The sequence below is a fragment of the Drosophila melanogaster genome, chromosome 3R (genome assembly GCF_000001215.4).
Source record: "Drosophila melanogaster chromosome 3R".
Lineage (NCBI taxonomy): Eukaryota > Metazoa > Arthropoda > Insecta > Diptera > Drosophilidae > Drosophila > Drosophila melanogaster.
This window is the reverse complement of record NT_033777.3, coordinates 17,699,764-17,718,995: the sequence shown is the minus strand read 5'-3', so window position 1 is coordinate 17,718,995 and position 19,232 is coordinate 17,699,764. Positions and strand designations below refer to the sequence as shown.

At 45.7% G+C, this 19,232-nt stretch overlaps 1 protein-coding gene and 2 long non-coding RNA genes across 8 annotated transcripts in view; 1 reads left to right on the top strand and 2 right to left on the bottom strand.

Moving 5' to 3' along the window:
- The first annotated feature begins 645 nt into the window (after positions 1-645).
- osa overlaps positions 646-19,232 on the top strand; it is a 30,533-nt gene continuing 11,946 nt past the window's right edge. For 4 of the 6 annotated variants that reach the window (NM_169775.2, NM_206506.2, NM_079668.3 and 1 more), the window contains 4 exon segments: positions 646-1,040; positions 2,062-3,144; positions 10,649-10,942; positions 11,007-11,225. In NM_169775.2, the coding sequence (NP_732263.1) occupies positions 2,230-3,144; positions 10,649-10,942; positions 11,007-11,225 (1,428 nt within the window). In that variant the 5' untranslated portion in view covers positions 646-1,040; positions 2,062-2,229. 6 annotated transcript variants of the gene reach the window in all.
- Positions 13,415-15,301, bottom strand: lncRNA:CR46035 (long non-coding RNA:CR46035). Its single transcript, NR_133415.1, has one exon. It is a non-coding gene; the product is annotated as a long non-coding RNA:CR46035 (long non-coding RNA).
- Positions 17,123-18,255, bottom strand: lncRNA:CR46036 (long non-coding RNA:CR46036). The gene has a single exon (NR_133414.1). It is a non-coding gene; the product is annotated as a long non-coding RNA:CR46036 (long non-coding RNA).

Below are 19,232 nucleotides of genomic sequence, written 5' to 3'. Positions count from 1 at the left end.
TATGGAATCGATAATAAGCAAACCAAAAATCACGAATATATCGATGTTTAAACTCGCTGTAGTTGCATAGTTCTGCCACTCTAAATTCAAGTGGTTTGTTAACGGGGGTATAAACTTTCAAAATTGTATTTACTCTCTTATAACTTACCAAAATTTTATTATTATTATATTATTGCAATTATTGCAATTTTGCAATTTACCTTAAAAACTTTAAATTGACGTATTTCTAAAACGAAAGCGCTGGCCACGAATAAGGCTTTCTAGTTTTTATAACTTTTACATCTTCACAAACTTTTACGTGCTTTTATTCGAAAAAAATGGAAAATTTTAGCACGCCGTTTAATTTGAGTTAAGTTTCCGTTTAAAATACCGCAATAAAGATGGCGTCCCAGAGTAGCGAGAAATCGATATCGATGCCAACTCATTTTTGCGTCACACTCAAATATCGCTAATTCGCCAGCTATTGATTACCATATATATTTAAAAAGCGAACCAGAACGTAAAATAAATATTCATTGAAGTCCAATAAATAAAAATAGTATAAAATATGGATAAAGCGATAAAATTTCGTGCTAGAGCTATCGGGGGCTATCGAAACGAGCACCGATAATGTATCGCAGTGCCAAATACTCGTACGTATCGATACTATCGTGCGTGCTACCCGCTCTAATCTTGTACAGGCTCGCTTCTTCGTCATGCTGCGAATTTGTTCGAAAAATAAGTGAAATACAGCGCATTAATAGTGAAAAGTATGTGCAGCCTGTGCAGGGCCCAACTGGCGATTAGCCGCGTGTGATTGTGGCCGCCGTATCAGCGTTTTGGCAGCGCCCAGCCTGGCGAAAAACCATCGAAAAAAAGAAGAGAAAAGAACGCCAGGCGCAGACAGACAAGACTTGCATACACTACTACTTGAATCGTTTCATTTCGTTCCGTTCGTATACCGAGTTTGCTGCCCTGTCCCTGTCTTCTCACGCGAGTTCGTTTTTAGTATATATAGCCAGTCTGTGGACGGTCGTCAATGCGTGAATATTCTTCTATGTGTAAGTGGTGTGCGTGTATGTAGATTTCTGGTTAAGAAAAGCCCCAAAAACCAAAGCGCCCCGCAAAATATATATTGAGTCTTCTTGGCCCAACAACAAATCTGCCGCCGGACTTTCGCCCGAGGGCGAGTGAAAAATTCAGTTTCTCTCCTCTCGACGATGCACTTTGGAGGCTGTGTGAGTGTGTGTGCGAGTGAGTGCGTGTGTGTATACATATGCAAATGATTGGATGTCGAATCCTTGCATCATCATCATCTTCATAAACACTTGGCGAAAAACCGCAGGAAAACGCAAGCAGCCGAACAAAAAAAGAGAGCCTCTCAAGACAACGGCAGCGGCCAAAAGTGAACGCGCAACAAACGCGGCCAAGCAGGCGCGGCAATTATTTATAAATCTTAAGCGTTAGCCCCCCTCTCTCTCCCACTCACGAAAAGAAAATAAGTTAAACAATTGTGAGATGATGCCCCCTCGTCCATTCCATTCCAGTGCTGTGTAAACGCGAAAAATCGGCATAGAAAATAATTACGAAAAAATCATTACTGTGCTGCCCGTTTCATTCGTTTCACACAGAAACTAATAAAGCGAGCAAGGGAGAGAGTGAGCGAGCGAGCGAGAGCGCCATATGCCTTCAGCCTGGATGGCGAGCAAGTGCAAGTGAGACGGAAAGGGATACGGCGTGTGCGTGTATAGCCGCCAAATGTGAAAAGAGAGAGCGAGAGCGCCAACGAGAGTGGATGCGCTCAAACTGCGAGAGCGGTTGCGGCAGGGTTGTCAACGCACTACGATTTGCCCACCGTACGCGGCGGAAAATAAATTGTTGTGGTATTGGTGCTGCCTGTTCGAGTGAGCATGTGTGTGCGTGTGTTAGTAGCGGACTTTTCAATACACAACAGCCCACGAACGAGTACAAATTATTTATGTTTAACCCGCTCGATTTAGGCCCAGTGATATAGGACTGCCCCCTTTAATAAGCCAGACCCCCTTTGCCAAATGCTAATCCCCCGTTTTTGATAACTTGCAGCTAACATAACCTCAAACTCGCCGCTGCAGTCGTCGTCATCATCAGCGTCAGCGTTGTTGTTGTTGGTGGTTACCGGTGTTCCATCAGTAGCCGCCACACATCTGGGAAAATCCGATCCGGAAAATCTGGGAGATCGGGAGCAGCGCAGCCAGAAGCCGATGAGCAGCCATGAATGAGAAAATAAAGTCGCCGCAAACACAGCAGCAGCAGCAAGGTGGCGCTCCCGCCCCTGCTGCCACGCCCCCATCGGCTGGAGCGGCTCCTGGTGCCGCTACACCGCCAACCTCGGGCCCGCCCACACCCAACAACAACAGCAACAACGGTAGCGATCCCAGCATCCAGCAGCAACAACAAAATGTTGCCCCACATCCATACGGCGCACCACCGCCCCCAGGATCTGGTCCTGGAGGACCACCAGGACCGGACCCAGCTGCAGTCATGCACTATCATCATCTGCACCAGCAGCAACAGCAGCATCCGCCACCACCCCATATGCAGCAACAGCAGCACCACGGCGGACCTGCACCACCACCGCCCGGAGGAGCACCTGAGCATGCGCCCGGTGTCAAGGAGGAGTACACTCACTTGCCGCCGCCTCATCCACATCCGGCGTATGGTCGCTACCACGCCGATCCCAACATGGATCCATATCGCTATGGCCAGCCGCTGCCAGGTGGAAAGCCTCCACAACAACAACAGCCACATCCTCAACAGCAACCCCCGCAGCAACCGGGGCCCGGTGGCTCACCTAATCGTCCGCCCCAGCAGCGCTACATACCCGGTCAGCCTCCGCAGGGACCCACGCCAACGTTAAACTCTCTGCTTCAGTCCTCGAATCCGCCGCCTCCGCCGCAGCATCGCTACGCCAACACCTACGATCCCCAGCAGGCGGCCGCTTCGGCGGCAGCGGCAGCGGCGGCTCAGCAACAGCAGGCCGGTGGACCCCCTCCACCAGGACATGGACCGCCGCCACCGCAGCACCAGCCATCGCCGTACGGAGGGCAACAGGGCGGCTGGGCACCGCCACCAAGGCCCTACAGTCCGCAACTGGGACCGTCACAGCAGTACAGGACACCACCACCGGTAAGTGATCAAAAAGGGGATATTTGGGGATAACAAGGATAACATGCTTTTTTGGGATAGAAAAGTTGTAAATTGAAAGGTATATTTAGTTGCGTTCACGAGAAATCATTGCAAGTCCATAAAAATGTTTGAAAGTTCTGTAGATACAAGATATTGTGGAAGATACATCTAAAAGTCAAGAGTATTCGGCTTAAATAGTCTCCGAACTTGAAATAGTTGTAAATACTTTGTTCCGGTGTAATACGTTGTTTAGGAATGCCTTGAAGTATTTACCAAAAGCAGTGTTTTTATGATTCGTTTTAATTCACAGCTTCCGAAAATAGAAAATGCGGTTGTCTTTTCAAGTTATAGTATCTTATTTCATATTTATTCTCAATATTGCGGGGGCAACCTTCGGCTTTAAAGTAACGAAAAACTGGATGGTAGCTTAAACGCCTTCCAGGATAGAAACTTAATGAAAAGGACACAATAAATGTTGTGTATTCTGTAACAAAATAACCATTTTCCGAAAAGAATATTAAATGATCTAGTTGTTGCACCAGAAATGGTGTCATTGTGCCTAAAGGCAACCTCTTAAAGACTGAATACCAAGAATCTTATCGCCAGGGGTTTCCTTATGTATTTTTTTTTTATTTTAGAGCTGTCTTGACATTGACACTGATTTTGATTCCATCGACCCCAAACCCACACACACTTACTTACTGGAGTATTTCCATGTGCAGGCCTCCACGGCATGTGTTTCATGCTGTTGTTGGTGCGGTTGTCGCTGGTGGCTTTGTGCTAGCTATCTCCCTCCCCCAATCTCCTACCCCACCGCACTCCACACACCCACTGCCCACTCATTCCATGGAGAGGGGCTCGTCACGTTTTGTGCACATGTATTCGTTTGGGAGTGTGTGTGTATGTGTGTGTGCGTGGGAGGGAGGCTGCAATATTTACTGTTACTTTTTAGGGTTTCGTCTTGGTCGCACTTCATTCAGTTCACTGAGGATTTGCCAAGTCCCACTCGAAGGAAAGAATATAAAAAAGGGGCAGAAGCGGCAGACACACTGACACACATAACGTAAAAACATTGTACTCAGATTCCGCGCCTTTTTCGCCCGCCCCTCCCACTTAGTTCCCTGCTCCTCCTCCTCCTGTAGATACCCCCATCCCCTTGAAAATTCGCTGTTTAAGTGCCGGGTGTTGTTGTGCTTTAGTTGTTGTTACTGGGCGAAGCCGGGTGAGAGTGAGGGAGACGGACAGCAGAGAACCGGCACTTGCCGCCGCAAAACAATAACAACAAAAGGCCGCACCGCAACGGTAAAATAAGAAGACAAAGAAGAAGAAGCAGCGGAATAACAAGAAAGAGTTTCGTACACAAAAATGTTGAGGTATTCATTCACATTCTTTAGGGTTTTTAGGGTTTCCTGTCCCCTTCATGTCAACATTATCGACGGCCTGTTGGCCTCGTGTCTGATTGGAATAATTTTAAAGCTTATCATTGCATTGTTAGTGTTAAACGTTAAAAGAAAGAAGTGGATACTACTACTCAAAACTTGCAAAAGATGGAAAGGGGTTTGTTACACAGTTAATGAAGTAGTTATTTCTTACTGTTTTCTTGACATGACTATAATTATAGACAACAAAAAACATATATCAAACAGTAATATAGTAATGAGTCAAGCCATTTTTATCAGTCGATATAACTCCATAGTATTAAAAGCGAATGTAAAAAAGTGTTATACGGAACATAAAGATACCGTAAAAAGTCGCTCGTGTGAAAACATACAATCCTATACAATTTAACTAATGGACACACCGACCCACAACCCACACCTTATACGTTTTAATGGATAAACAGAAATATAATGTTTTTGGTTGGTTATGAACTTGTAGTACCTGTAGATTTTTTTCACAGTTCGTTTTGTGTTTTACTCTTTGTAATCCCTGATATCAAGAATTTGCCTATCAGTTGTGTCAAGCGATAATGCGCTTGAAGTTGGTGTTTGGTTTGGTTTGCTTGGTTTGTTGGCCCCAATGGAGAAGCACGTGATATGATTTTTTCACGTTTTGAATTAAACGGAAACCGGTTAATTGTTTTATTAGTGGGGTAGTGTGGTAGTTAGGGGGCTAACCCGCCGCAGCCCAACAAACTCATATTTGTGGCCCGATTCCGTGTCTATGTAGTCATCGGTCTGCCTGCTTCTGGCATATTTGATGTCACTGCAGTAGGATCGATTGTTTTTGTACTTCATGAATGGTTTGGTTTGGTGTGGTGTGGTGCGGATGTAGATGCGATGTCTCGGAATGGGAGTCAACGAACTTTTATGTCGACGATTAGACAGAGAAATATAAACAAATCTATGTGTGAGCACACAAATCAAAGCGATCCGCTAGGGTTAGACGTGTGCGATGCGGTGCGATGCGATGCGATGTGATGCGACCTTCGAGAGCTTTTGTTTATGGCTCAGTGTTGGTGTGTCTCTATGTGTAGGTAGCTAGTGCGAAATAAAAAAAAAAGGCTGAAAAAGAGTCTAGAAGCGCTGCTATCCAATGTCATGTGTTTGTTTGATTGTTTGCCTCGCTCGGCGGGCTTGTGTGCATAAACAAAGAAATCAAATTGCCGGCAGAGTGTGACTTACGCGTGCATGCAATAAATACATATACTCGCATACATACTTACGTATCAAACATACATCGGTACAACCGAAACGGCAGCAGCAGCAGTAGCAACAACAACAATGGCCAAGTAGGCACCGTAATCAAAGGCAATAACAGAGAAACTTGTTGTTGTCACAGCTGATTCTCCCTCCCTCTCTCTGTTTTGGGGTAGGAGAAGCAGAAGAAGAAGGGACGGTGGTGGAGGTGGGGTTAGCCGGCAAGCTGTGGAGGAAGCAGAAACCAAAACAAAATAAAAATGAAAATCAAGTGAAACCGCGCACAGTCAAAAGAGAGGAGGTGGAGGTGTAGAAGTGGAAGGGGGGGGAGGAGGGCTCGACTATGATGACATGCCTTGGCTCACTCACTCTACCCCTCTCTTTCTTCGAGTGCAAGTGTGCTAGATGCATCCCGTTATGCTCCCCATACATCCTTGACGTTCCGTTTGATTCTCCTTTGAGGTCAACAGGTGCAAGGCGGGCAACAACACTTTTGGGCATATATTAAAGAGCTTAAAGGCCTCTTTTCCGCCTCTTTTTTTTTTGGTGGTACTTCCCCTTCATGTTTGTTATTTTTTGGGGAAAGGCAAAAGGCATTGCATTAACCGCTCTTTTCGTTTGTGTCTTTGTTGTTCCTGTTTGGCCCTCTTCCGACTCTACCTCCACCTCCTCCGGCGCTTTGTGTTTTTTTTATTTCGAGAGAGTTGATGTCTGTGTGCCGGCTTGTTTATGCCGTTTCTTCGCATGTATGGGTTGGCCTGCTTGTATTGGAGGAGTGCCTTTAAAGTTTGACCTACAAAAAGTGGAGCACACAAAACCGTTGCCTTGCCTTTGCCTTAACGGTTATTGTCCCTTCTTGATGGGGATCCTTCACTTCCTCATTCCTTTATTTGCCTTTTCTCTGGCTCTCTTTTTTGGCAAGCCGTTTCCGTTTTTATATGCAACCTGATGGAAAATCAGCTTAAGTGTTTGCAAAATTGTTTAATTGAACTCTATGTACATTTTAGCAGTCATTGGTAGAAGATTTATTTAGAAGATTTACAAATTGGTTATCTTGCCTTATGATTAATGTATAGATGAACCTAAATGAGAGGTAATCATGAGGTTTCGCTTTTTAAATAAACGTTACAATAGTTAATCATTTATCATAAGTATTATCTATACTAAAAGAGAAATGTTGGGACAAGTATAAAGTTTCAAGAACCCAAAAAACCATCATCATAAGAGGCAGAGGAGCACAAAATTTAATTAAGCACACAGGGGTAATCGCTCAACATTTTTGAGTAATATTTTGCGACAGTTGTCGGAGCGGATTGCATTGGTTTATTTCGGTTGCCTTGTTTATCTTTCTGCAACTGCTGCCAATGTGAATGGGCGCGTGGAGAGTGCGACATTGTATTAAAAATTACGCCTGTTCGAGAGCTGTGCACATAATTCCTTCCATTTGCCGGCAGCAACAGCGGAAGTAGCCAGCAGGGACGTCCTTCCCCCGGCCACCACATTCCCCTTGTTCCTTTCCACCCCCTCACACACACATATATACAACCCTTGCAACTGCCATTGCCGGCTTTACCTTTACTGCCACAAAATCGCATTTACCACGTTTTTCCCTTCGCACAATTTATATGCAATCGCCCTCCGCCCGTGGGTGTGTGTGTATGTATCTGTGTGTCTGTTGGTTATGAAATTATAAACCCAGGATCAAGGAGACGAGGAGCGGAGCGGAGCGCAGGGGACAGAGGCAAACAGGACCACTCCCTTGGCTGCTGCGCTTTGTTTTTGTTCCCGCGATATTTTAATACATGTAGCCGGCTTTTAGCTGGAAAACCTACCACCATCCGAACGAGAACTCAGAGCCCTGAATTCAGAATTTCAGTTGTTCCCGTCCCAACCCCCCGATCCTATCCCGATTTCCCCGAACTTAATTCCGAGCGACGTTCGTTCCAACCGTCATTCGTTCGTTACAGTCTTTGTATGAGTGTGTGGCTGTGTGTATCTGTGTGTGTGCGTTTGTGCCACCGTACGACCCTTGCTGCATTAATTCAAATTCCACTTCAGCTTCTACCCGCCGTTGCCGTTTCTGCTTTTGATTTTCATCCATGATGAGTTTTCCCTTTTTCTTTTTTTTTTCCTTTTTAACTTTATTTCTCGTTGCCTCGTTCGCTCGCTCCGCACACACAGATACACACGCACACAGCGGAGCACGAAAACCATCCATTCATGTTTCCTGTCACCCTGCAGTGGACCGACCCAACCGAACGAGGAACGACCAACCATCCTCGTCGACGTCGTAGCCGTTGTCGATTGTTGTTGGAGTTGCCGTTGTTGTTCTCGTTGCCCGAACGACGGGATCTGGCTTTGGCCCTTGGTTCTGACTTAACTGGCTCTGGCTGTTTCTGTTTCTGATTCTAGCTATATAGCGCTGCCTTCCGTGCCTTACGTTGCCCTGCCTTGCCTTTCCTTTCCTTAGCATTGCTTACCTTTGGCCAGACCAACAGTGTTGGGAGTAGTGTTGACTTGCTTGCAGAGGGAATTATAACAAATGCCTTAAGTAGGGCTTAAAAGCAATGTCTCTAAAATATTCATATTTGCTTTTTTTCTTAGAAATTTTTTAGATATCCCTTTCTATAAGTGCTTTTATATCCATTCAAATATTCTTATGTTTTTTCACCTTATGGGTTCGAAAACAATTTGTCCTATCTCTTCTAACTAATCTTATAGCAAATGTATAATAATAGTAGGGTGTTTTTTGTTATAGATAGTTCGGACTCAAGGGATATTAAATTGCAATTTGTAATTTTTTTTTAAATGTGTTAAGCCATGGGTGATAGCGGGTTTGGTTATACAGCTGCACAGTTGAACAGAAAATGAATAAAATTGTTTAAGGCCCGACAGTCACAAAAGTAGCTTAGATGCCAGCACTTCCCTGTCTTGGTTGGCTCCCTCGTTCGTTCCCTCATTGCTGTGAGTTTCCATTAGATTTATTGCCACATTTTACTCCGGGCTGTGGCATTCGGAGCGATGTTGTTGCCCGGCTACATTTGTGTGTACGCCGCTGTGGGGTTTTCTGTTTGCGAGGGCGAACCGTAAGTCTGTGCGAGCTTGCCAAGCGCCTCTCCACTTGCCATGTCAGACGGTCGCTGCTCTGTGCTGCGTTGCGACTTGGTCCGCCTTGTCGCACCACGTCAAGTTGAAAATCCTTTCATTAATGGCATCCAAAGCTCTTTCCCACACACACACACACACAGACAGTCTTTGACACATACACCGCCACATGGCACATGGCATGCCTGGTTTTTGCTCGTCCTGCTCCAGTTGTCTGCCGTGCAGGCCAGGTTCCGCAGCGAGGTGTCCTCTCCGTCTCGGAGCTCCTTTTCCCTGGCTTTGTTGCAACTTTGTCGTTGGCATGGCCTGGCCTGGCCTGGTCTGGTCGCCTCTGCACATGCACATCCTCATGTATGTGCGTCCGTAAGTTTCACTTTATATTCCACTCAAGTGGATTTCTTCTTCTGGCGCTGTGACGGGTCACGGAGTGGCAGAGGGAATCAGGAGCAGGAGCAGGAGCCACGAGTGGCAGGCAATCGACTGCCCCCGTCCCAGCTAGAAGTTATGCGTCCTCCTTCAGGACAGAGCTTCGTAATTTGAACTGATTGGGAAGGACATGGACAACGCAGGTCGCTTTTCTAGCACTGTGGAATGTTGCCAAGATTATAAGACGGGTACTGAAATTCATTGAATATCTCTGGAATCTGACTTGCTAATATTGGTGCAAAACAATAGCTTAATTATATAGAGGAATAAATGCTGTTTTATTTTAAAGATGTATTTTAATAAAATATGTTTTAGTTGCTTTTTAAAAATATCCTTAGTTTCTGAATTTAATTCGAGGTAAAAACTGGAAAAAGCTTGCTTTAGTTATCCTCTGTATCTAACTTTCCTCCCTACATTGTAAAAACGAATGTGTAGGTGCTTTGCCGTTATATTGGTGTATTTCAACTTTTTATTGCCTGCATTTAGGATCCTTTGGCAGCATATTTTCTGAACTGTCTCCTTTTAATCTGCGCATTTGTGACTGTCAAGTGACAGCAGCACACCCGAGGGTGCGTCGATGTCGCTCCCTTGCACCCCAACCCCCGAATGCGATGAATGTGCAGTGTACACACACGCCACAGTGGGCGCCAAATAATTAGGGGCACTTGTCGGGGTCTGTGCAGTCGGGGTCAATTCCAATTACTGTCTAGTTTTCCCTTGCAGCTGCACAATCGAATATTAATTGCTGGAAATTTCCAATGCCGAGAGTCCTAATCCGAGGACATCCACTGTAGAGCTGCCGAACACACATGACCAAGAGGGTGTGTATTTGGGCGCGAATTTACGGGAATCGGTTGTGGAATATCGATTAAAATGATATATACAATAAAATTGAATGTGCAGCTCTCGCACACCGACGAAGCATCGGCGAAGCCAAACGCAAATAATTGATGAATTGCAGGGGATAGCAGAGTGTGGGAGGATATAAATAGAGTCGTACTGAGAAAGAGCGAGATGCCTGTAATTAAAAACCCATGTGCCGTCTCTATCGCTTCTCCAATTTAACCCTCTAAAGACCCACGTGACATATCCGTAGCTCGATAGAAAACTCGCTATTAACATTTCATGTTGAAAATCGAAGAACTGAATTGTTGTAGGTGGTGAAGCGCTAATTGGATTTTCAATAATGAATTCAACGATTCAACAGCTTTATCCTTAGTATACTTCTACATACATATGACCACTAGAAGGTAGTGGGTTAAACTTTGACGTTCATTAGATATTTATAAGTTTGCTTTTGGCTTTTATTGATCCAAATGATTTTCCATCCACAGACAAACACTTCCAGGGGTCAGTCACCCTATCCGCCAGCTCACGGTCAAAATTCAGGTTCCTATCCTAGTTCACCGCAGCAGCAACAGCAACAACAGCAGCAGCAGCAACAGCAGGCGGGTCAGCAGCCCGGCGGTCCTGTGCCGGGCGGACCACCTCCAGGTACCGGACAGCAGCCGCCGCAACAGAACACACCGCCAACATCTCAATATTCGCCGTACCCGCAACGCTATCCAACACCGCCGGGTCTGCCGGCTGGCGGATCTAACCATCGAACTGCCTACTCGACGCACCAGGTAAGGAGCAATAAGATAGCAGCGTCTCTTTCAGAATTAATCAATCAACCATCTTCATGCGCAGTATCCCGAACCGAATCGACCTTGGCCAGGTGGGTCCTCGCCCAGTCCCGGTTCCGGACATCCCTTGCCGCCCGCCTCACCGCACCATGTGCCGCCACTGCAGCAGCAGCCGCCACCACCGCCACACGTCAGCGCCGGCGGACCTCCTCCCAGCAGCAGTCCGGGCCATGCGCCCAGTCCATCGCCACAACCATCGCAGGCGTCGCCCTCACCGCACCAGGTAAGCGATTGGATATGATTTGATTGAAGATTTATTCGATCTCTGAAGAAAGATTGTTGGTGAAAAGATTATCTAGAAAGTTGATGCACTATGAGAAGTAACGAAAGCAACTCCAAGGACACCATTTCCGTCATTTCTCCATCTATAAGCAAACATTCAGATACAGAAAAAGACAATGTAGTCCATTGGCTCTTGAATTGCTCTTTAGATACCAAAAAACAAAAACAACATTTTCTTAGCAAACACAATTGGTATAAGCATTGATAATCATATGGTTTGTTATCTCTAACTATAAAAGTTGTAAGGAAACCTCAATGAGTACGTTCCAATCGAATGTGCGGTAATGCATTCACCCATAGTATGTTATGATACAATAACAGCTTTATATGGGCAAGCACATTTCCTATTTGCACATTCATTGGATGTTTGGCCGTGGGACCACCCAGTAGTCCCCCATTCACTACACTACTCGTGTTGGCAGCTTTTCTAGATAATACACATCGAAAGTGGGTCAATAAACTGTGCTGCGTGAACAGCACGTGAACTTGACTCGTGACGTCACACATATACGTCTACATCGGCGTCGCACTCTTTACCTGTGATTCCCATTCCCCCCATCCTCCCAACCAGAGAACGTACCCCAGTGCCTCCATCCCGCTGCCGCACCATTCTCTCGTCCACCATTTAGCCCAACAAGAGGCAGGCAGCCAGTCTACAAAAGTTGTTCAGGTCAAATGTTTATGCCTGGCCATGGCACTCGTAGTTCGTACTCATACCGGCACTCATACCCCCACACGAGGGTACTCTAGTACTCATTTTTGGGTTGAGATTGCTCTGCTCTGGCGGATTTTCCTGTCCTCCGCCCAGCGCTCTTTAGATCTTAATACTTGTGTGGGCTTATGATGTTATTTTCTCTATTTATACATAAGTACATATATATGCGTGTACCTAAACACCTCCCTTTGTTCCCTTGAACTTGAACCGCTATCGTATCCCAACCATATGCCCGCCTCCCTTTACCTTAACTTTAAAATTGCTTTTAACCTTATCGTTGCTTTTTCTTCTTGTTGTCGTCGACGGCTGTCTTGATTTGTTTTTATGAATTTTAATGATTTTTATTTTGTTTTGATTACTATTTCTTATGGCAGCGGCGGCGTTTTTCCCCTTTGTCTTTTGGTTTATTTTTCGCAACGCTGGCAGTCTGGTAAATCCCCCACCCCCACCCCTTCCTTTTTTTTTTTGTTTGTTTGTTTAAATGGCATATGCACGTGTTATCAGCATTTTTGGGTTCAGTTAATTGAAAAAGTTTCAAATGAATATATGCACAATGCTCTTCACTGGGATTCTACAAATTTTGTCGTTTGATTTATCTATATTGTCGATATGCAAATACTTTTATTTGGCGAATAATTTTCCATAGTATCCATAGTATTATTATATTGGCCGCATCTGTGGATGTGACGTGCCTGCGGATGTGTGCGTTTACTTTGTACCCCATTTATTCATTCAGCATGTCCGCGGCCGTCGTGGCTGTCCCTGCTCCCCTTTCTCCTGCGAGTCCCCTGCCCCTGTTCCACCCGCAATCCCCCATCGCCCTCGCACATTGCTCTGCACGGTCGACAATCCTCCTGTGCCCCATACCACATTTCTTTATTTCGTATTTCGGTTTTTTCCCCCTCATTCCCTTTATATTTTGGTATGTGGCATGTATATGCAACCAACACACTCGCATGACTACACTCAAGATCACACACAAAGCGTCTGTTACCATATATTTGGGTCAATGCCAAGGTCATTGTTGTTCTTGTTCTTGCTTCACCTCCATCTCCTTCGCGTCGTCGATGTTGTTCTTGTTGCCGTTGTTGTATAGCGGGTTGTTTACATTTTATGTGTACTCTCATCAACTCAGGTCCTCTTCAGCCGCCATCGATCCATATCATTAGCGATAATTGAGGTGGCCATAAACTCTCCTCCCAAGATCTTAAGAGATGGGAAGTCATATATAACTGCCAACTATCCTATTATCCCTTCACCTTAAGACCCCTAACCAAATCTTAATTTCCCATTTTCCTGCGTCATAACCGAATGTATTCGATTTGGATGTATACGAAACGTTGAATTATTCAATTCACCACATCACTTTCATAACCAAAAGTTCCATTGGATGCCAAAATGAAAAGCGAACGTATGTCAATATAATATAGTATATTTGTTGTCTCAACCCAGTGCACTCAAAACACTTTACAAAATCAAACCAATCGGTTTTCCTTTGCGTTTTAATTGGGTGTTGCAAGGTTAAATCCGCGTTTCTGGCCAATTCAACACTGAAACCAACTGAAAACGAGCCGAAACCGAACGAAAACTGTAATCAGCCGCAGCCAATGCTGGTTTTAAGCCACTCCAAACTTCCAAAGTCGGGGGAAGTCCCTGCCGCCCGTCCATTGTTATTTAAGCTGGTCGATTTCGAATTGCATTTTGTAAGCCGCTTTAAATTCGCCGTGTGTTGCTGAACAAAAGCCAACTGCCAGCAATAATATTTAACTACTGATGGCTTTTAGCCGCCGCTTTCCTCTTTCTGCGGCAGTTGGGACACCTTTTCTATATAGCGTGTTATTTAAGCCACCCAGTGGCTGGTGGCAGTCCCATTGATTTTCAAGAGCACACAGCCAGCCCCATCGACGTGTCCTAGTTTAGAAACTTATTTCAAGTCGACTGTTCTGCGTCATATTCTCTCTGCTCTGTGGGCAATTGGCATGACTATCTATCTGTATGCCTATCAGCATCTGAAATTTGCGGGCCAGCCAGCCGCCAGCAGCACACAACTGCTGCATTCATTTAATGCCAGCCGAAATTGTCTGTGGTGCAGTGCACACGGTTGGGGCTTTGGGCCCAAACTCAAACCACCGGCATGCGAATGCCATTGCTATTGCTATTGCGATTGCGAGCCCAAAAGCCCCAGAGCCACATGGCACGGCCTTTCCGCAACCGGGTCCCCCCATCTTCCCCGTGCCCTGTGCCCCTTCATTATGGTGCCTTCCAACTGCCAATGAACAATTTTGCCGGTTTTTCTTCGTCCGTTGTTGCTGGGATTTTAGTGCTCCACTCATTGCTGTGCCTGCGACTCTGCTGCGTTGTCGTTGTTGTTATTGTTGGCAGCAGCAGCGGCGGCGGCGGCGGCATCATCATCGTTTTTCATTTTAACAGGCGGCGCAGCCAGTAAAAAAGGCAAAAATAAAGTCGAAATAAAAAGAACGTTCATTTCAGTTGGCGCTGATGCACAGAGAAGAATTCTTTGAAAGAAATATATGATTACTCTGGGTTTGGAATCTTAGGCCAAAGTTCAGTCTTTTGATGAGTGACTTGATCAGAAACAATAATTTAATGAAAATGGCAAGGTAATGGTTCTTTATAATATCCTATCAAAAGGCCGCCCAGCTTATGTTTCAGTGTACTGCCTCGTTTCGAACGCATACAAATTTTATACATACAGAGAGTCGTGTGATTGTGCGCTTGTTTTTCAGTTCACTCGTTTGGATACACACCACGAACGAATCGAAACGTTGCTCGAAACGAGTCGAGTTGAGTCGAGTAGGGTCGGTCGGATTGGATCGCTTTGGTCTGGTCTGGCCTGGCTCTGGCTCTGGCTATGGCTTTGGCTTTTGCTTTAGCTATTGCCCTGGCTGTGGCTGTGGCTCTGGCTCTTGCCGGTTCTGGCAGCTCTGGCTGCGACTCTGGGCCGTGTGTTTTCGGTTGGAGCCCAGTGTGCGATTAATGGGACATTTGTCTGAGCACTCAAAGTGGTTGACTGCCAACGTTGGCTGTTGTTGTTCGTTCGTTGTTCGTTTTTTCGCTTTTACTGCTGCCAGTGGCTGTTGGTCTGTTGCTCTGTTGCTGCGTCGGATTGCCAGTCAGTCTGACAGTCTGTTAGTTTGCCATATTGTAAGTGGATGAGGGCGGAAGGTGCGGGGCAAGGATTGGGGCCACCGACTGACTGCTGCTCCGCTGGCAAAAGCAGCCAACGAGCAAACGAAACGGTACGAAACAAAACGAAGCGAACCAAACCCAACCGAACCGAGCAGATCCAAAGCGACTTCTGCTGCTGGTATACGAATAAACGAATATGCGAGTATTTGTTCTCTATATACAGTCGAACTTCTATAACTCGAACTATTTATCATGAACAAAAAAAAAACCCAAGAATTCCCTAAGGACTTCAGATGGTTGATTATTGCTATAATTTTCGAAATGCTTGATTTCCATAACATTTTGGTTAAAAATATAATTTCTGATTAATTCATGATTTGGATTCAATAGAAAATAATGAGTAAAACTTATGTACTACTACTTCTTAGATCTTAATCATAATTCCAGGAATCTGTAATTATTCAGTATGATTCGATTTGTAGATCAACACAGGGAAGTTGGACTGTATGTTCATCTGCGTTTTGTGGTACTGTCTGGGTTGCCTTGTGCAATGTGCGCCATGCACACTCAACACAATTGCACAAACTTTCGATTCGCTCATAAAATTTCCAGCAAGCGCAAACAGAAATTGCATGAGCATGGATCCGAGCGGACTCGGACCCAGAATCGGATTCAGAATCAGAAACAGATCCAGACCCCAGACCCAGACGCAGATGCAGATGCAGATGGAGACGTAGACCGACCCTCTCCCACACTGGGAGGTGGAGGATGGATGTCTAATGAGCGACAGTCGGACTGGCTGTCGCTCAGCTGTGCTCTGTTCTTTATATACATATATATATATATATAGTATCTCGTTCCCTGGCTCTGAGGTTAAACCCCTCCGATCCGGCGAACAAGCTGTGCATAATGAAAACCAACCATTGCACTTGAGGGGGTGGAGATTGCGAGAATGGAGACGACGGCGGGTACTGGGACTGAGACTGAGACTATGCGGGATGTGGTGGTGAACTATTTTTTTGTTTGTTTCGCATTCTCATTGCTTCAGTTTTTGAGGTTTTCACCCTTTGCAGTGGGGCATTATAATTTGTGCTACTTGAGTGGTATTCTTAGCAAAAGGTTTAGTTGCTTTAAAATACTAATACTTTTAACTAGATAAATAGTTATAGCTAGTTAAACACTCTTACAACGGTGCTTATTAGGAATATTGCTTTCCTGCAATTTTTAATGGAACTGTTTTTTTTTTAATCTATGACGATAGAGCGTAATCTTTACAACGCATCATCCTACTAGCTTGAAACTTACTAATTGGAATGGCAAAACCTTTCAGCTAGGGTATTTCAGAATGCGGGTTGCATGCGTTGGCCTGGCCCTTCCCTCTTGTTTTCATTTTTATGATATCCCCGAGTTTATTACTTTTTCTCTCCGAGAATGGCTGTGTTTATAAATTCCCGGCTGCCCCTCTCCTTTCCGCCGGTTTCGTGTGTGCCGCTCCTTTGTGCATTTAATTCTCTTATTTTTTATCTCTTCGCTGGCCGCATAACAAGCACATGTATGCCAGTCCTTGTTTTTGGTTTCCTTTTTATTTTTTGCAACGCTCGCTTGCCACATTCACTGCTAAAGGTTTTAAGGTGATAAGCCACAAAGGTCCCACCAGAGGCACCAGTACCGCCGGTAGTACCAGCGGTTCCATCGGCAGCAGCTGACAGCCAGACATAAACATACCTACCTACCCATCCAGCCAACAACTAACATGTAGGCATGCATATTCTTTATTTAAATGAACGTCCACAGATGACACGGCATAAAATGCGGTGAAGTGCGCTTTCGAGGGCCAAAAGTCGAACTTGTGGCCAATGCTGCTACATCATCATCGCATCTTGAGAACGAACGATGAAAGATGATGGGGTCTTTTGCTTTTTGCTCTTTCGGTTTTCAAGTGGGGTCCAAGGGCGAGTCCCCTTCTCTGAAATCGTGCCCAAAAATCGAACTCTCAACACTTTTGGCGCGCAAATCTTGGCTGAACTTTATTTAGCTGCGCTCGATTGCGATTTGATGGGGCAAGGGGGCCGGGCCAGAGGTGTGGGAGGAGGTGTGTTTCCCCATATTTTTATCTTTTTTTTTTTTATTTGTGTTTGCCTCGCATTATTTTCGTTATAAATGATTTCATTGTTGTTGTATCCGCAAGGCGCTTGTTTTTCTTTCCAAGTAATTTTTCTACGCGACCACAGGCTCACACACACACACACACACACACACAGATACGGATGCGGACTACAAACGTGGGCCGCTTGTTGTTTGTGCCCGTCCGTTCCCCTAAAATCTAACCCCACTACGCCCCGTTGGACAAAGCATTCTATCCGGCCTGGCCTTTAGCTTTGCTTCTGCCCGCCTGCTTTTGGTTTTGCCAGCTTGCTTGCTTGCTTGCTTGCTATTCTCGTCATCGTCTCGCAACTCAAGTGGTGTACCGTGCCCGTGCCCGTACCGTACCGCCTTGCCCCCTCGAGAAAACCCCTCGCTAAAATGCGAATTCGAATTCGTACGAATGGCCTGGTCGTCTTGCCTGGCAGTGCCGCCGTTGCCGTCGTTGCTTATTTCATTTTATTATATTCCAACATTTAGAGTGTACGTGCCTCGGTATGGGTGTGTATCTGTGTGTGCATGTTTCTGTTCCTTATCTACGTCTTTGTCATCGTTGCCGTTGCCTTTCGTTCGCTTCGAGCGCGCCATAACTACCACAGCCACTTGCCCGAACCCCGGGTAGTCGTAGCCTCCATCCGTCGCCAGAACACCCGCCGCCATCCCCCCACCTCTCAAACGCCCCTTGGAACGCTTCAAGTTGCAGCCGTCCGTCGCCTTTGCCTTTGCCTTTGCTGTTGTCGCTCGTCCGCTTGCTCGTTGGCTGGTTGGTTGCTTGCTCGGTTGCTCGGTTCGTTCCACATAGCTTTTATGCCCCGCTCAGCTACGTCTCCGCACCCCATCGACATCGCCATCTCATACTATTCCATACCATACCATCCCATGCCGCCGCCTTGTGCCGTCAGTTCGTCGTCGTACATTTCATTTCACTTCACTTAATTTCTCAGATACCAAAACGAACAACGTTCGCTCGCTCGTTCGTTCGTTCGTTGTATTTTTCTTTCTACTGCCGCTGTGGATTGTCAGGGGCTTAGGCTTATTATATTTTAAGGGGAGAGTTTTGCTGTAGAGAGATTTTAATATTATGTGCTTAGATGTACAGAATAAACTAATATATTTTTATAGAAGCAGTCTGATAAGTACATATAATTCTTATTTTAAATATGTATAGTTTATATTTTATATTATCATATAGAAGTACCTTCGTGGTATCTTAAAGACTCCCTATTCGATGGCGCCACTGCTCCCACTGAGCTCTCTCCGCTGGGGTTTTTGCCATGGCCCCGTGTGTGAGTGTTTCGAATTGCTGTCGACTTAAGCTTTATGTGCACGTCTGCTGCTGGCTGTTGTTGTAGCTGCCATGTGTGCTAGTATGCGAGTGTGCGAGTGGGGCTGTTAGTGTGGAGCTTTTTCTTGATTTTCTTATAAGTTATAGGCGGCAAAAAATTAAAGTCGTGTCGCATCGCACCGAGTTTCTGGTGCCTGCAGACTGTTTTAAGAGTTGTTATTGTTCGAGCAGCTTGGCGTTTATGAATTCGGATTCCTCCCCCCTGACCGGGTTATAATAATTGTGAGCACGGGTGAGTGGGTGTGGGAGCGGTGAAGGAGTCTCAAATTCCTGAGGCAATGTCAGAAAAGGTCGCGGGACGCGCGGGGAGTACATGTCCCCCAACCTCTGGGATCGTTTGGCATCAACATTTGGCATCGGAATGGGTCGAAATACCCACCCAAAACATCTGATTGCCATGAATATGTTTACGCTGGCCTGCGACGACTACCAACCCAAAGCGACGCTCAGTCATATGCTCGTGTTCCATATCTGTGTGCGTTGGCATTCGCTTTAATTGCGGTTGCCGCTTGGCTAATTCATAGTTGCTATCACTTTCGTTTAAATGAATAAATACTACAAAAAATGCCACCTGCCGGCCGGCATTTGATGCCATT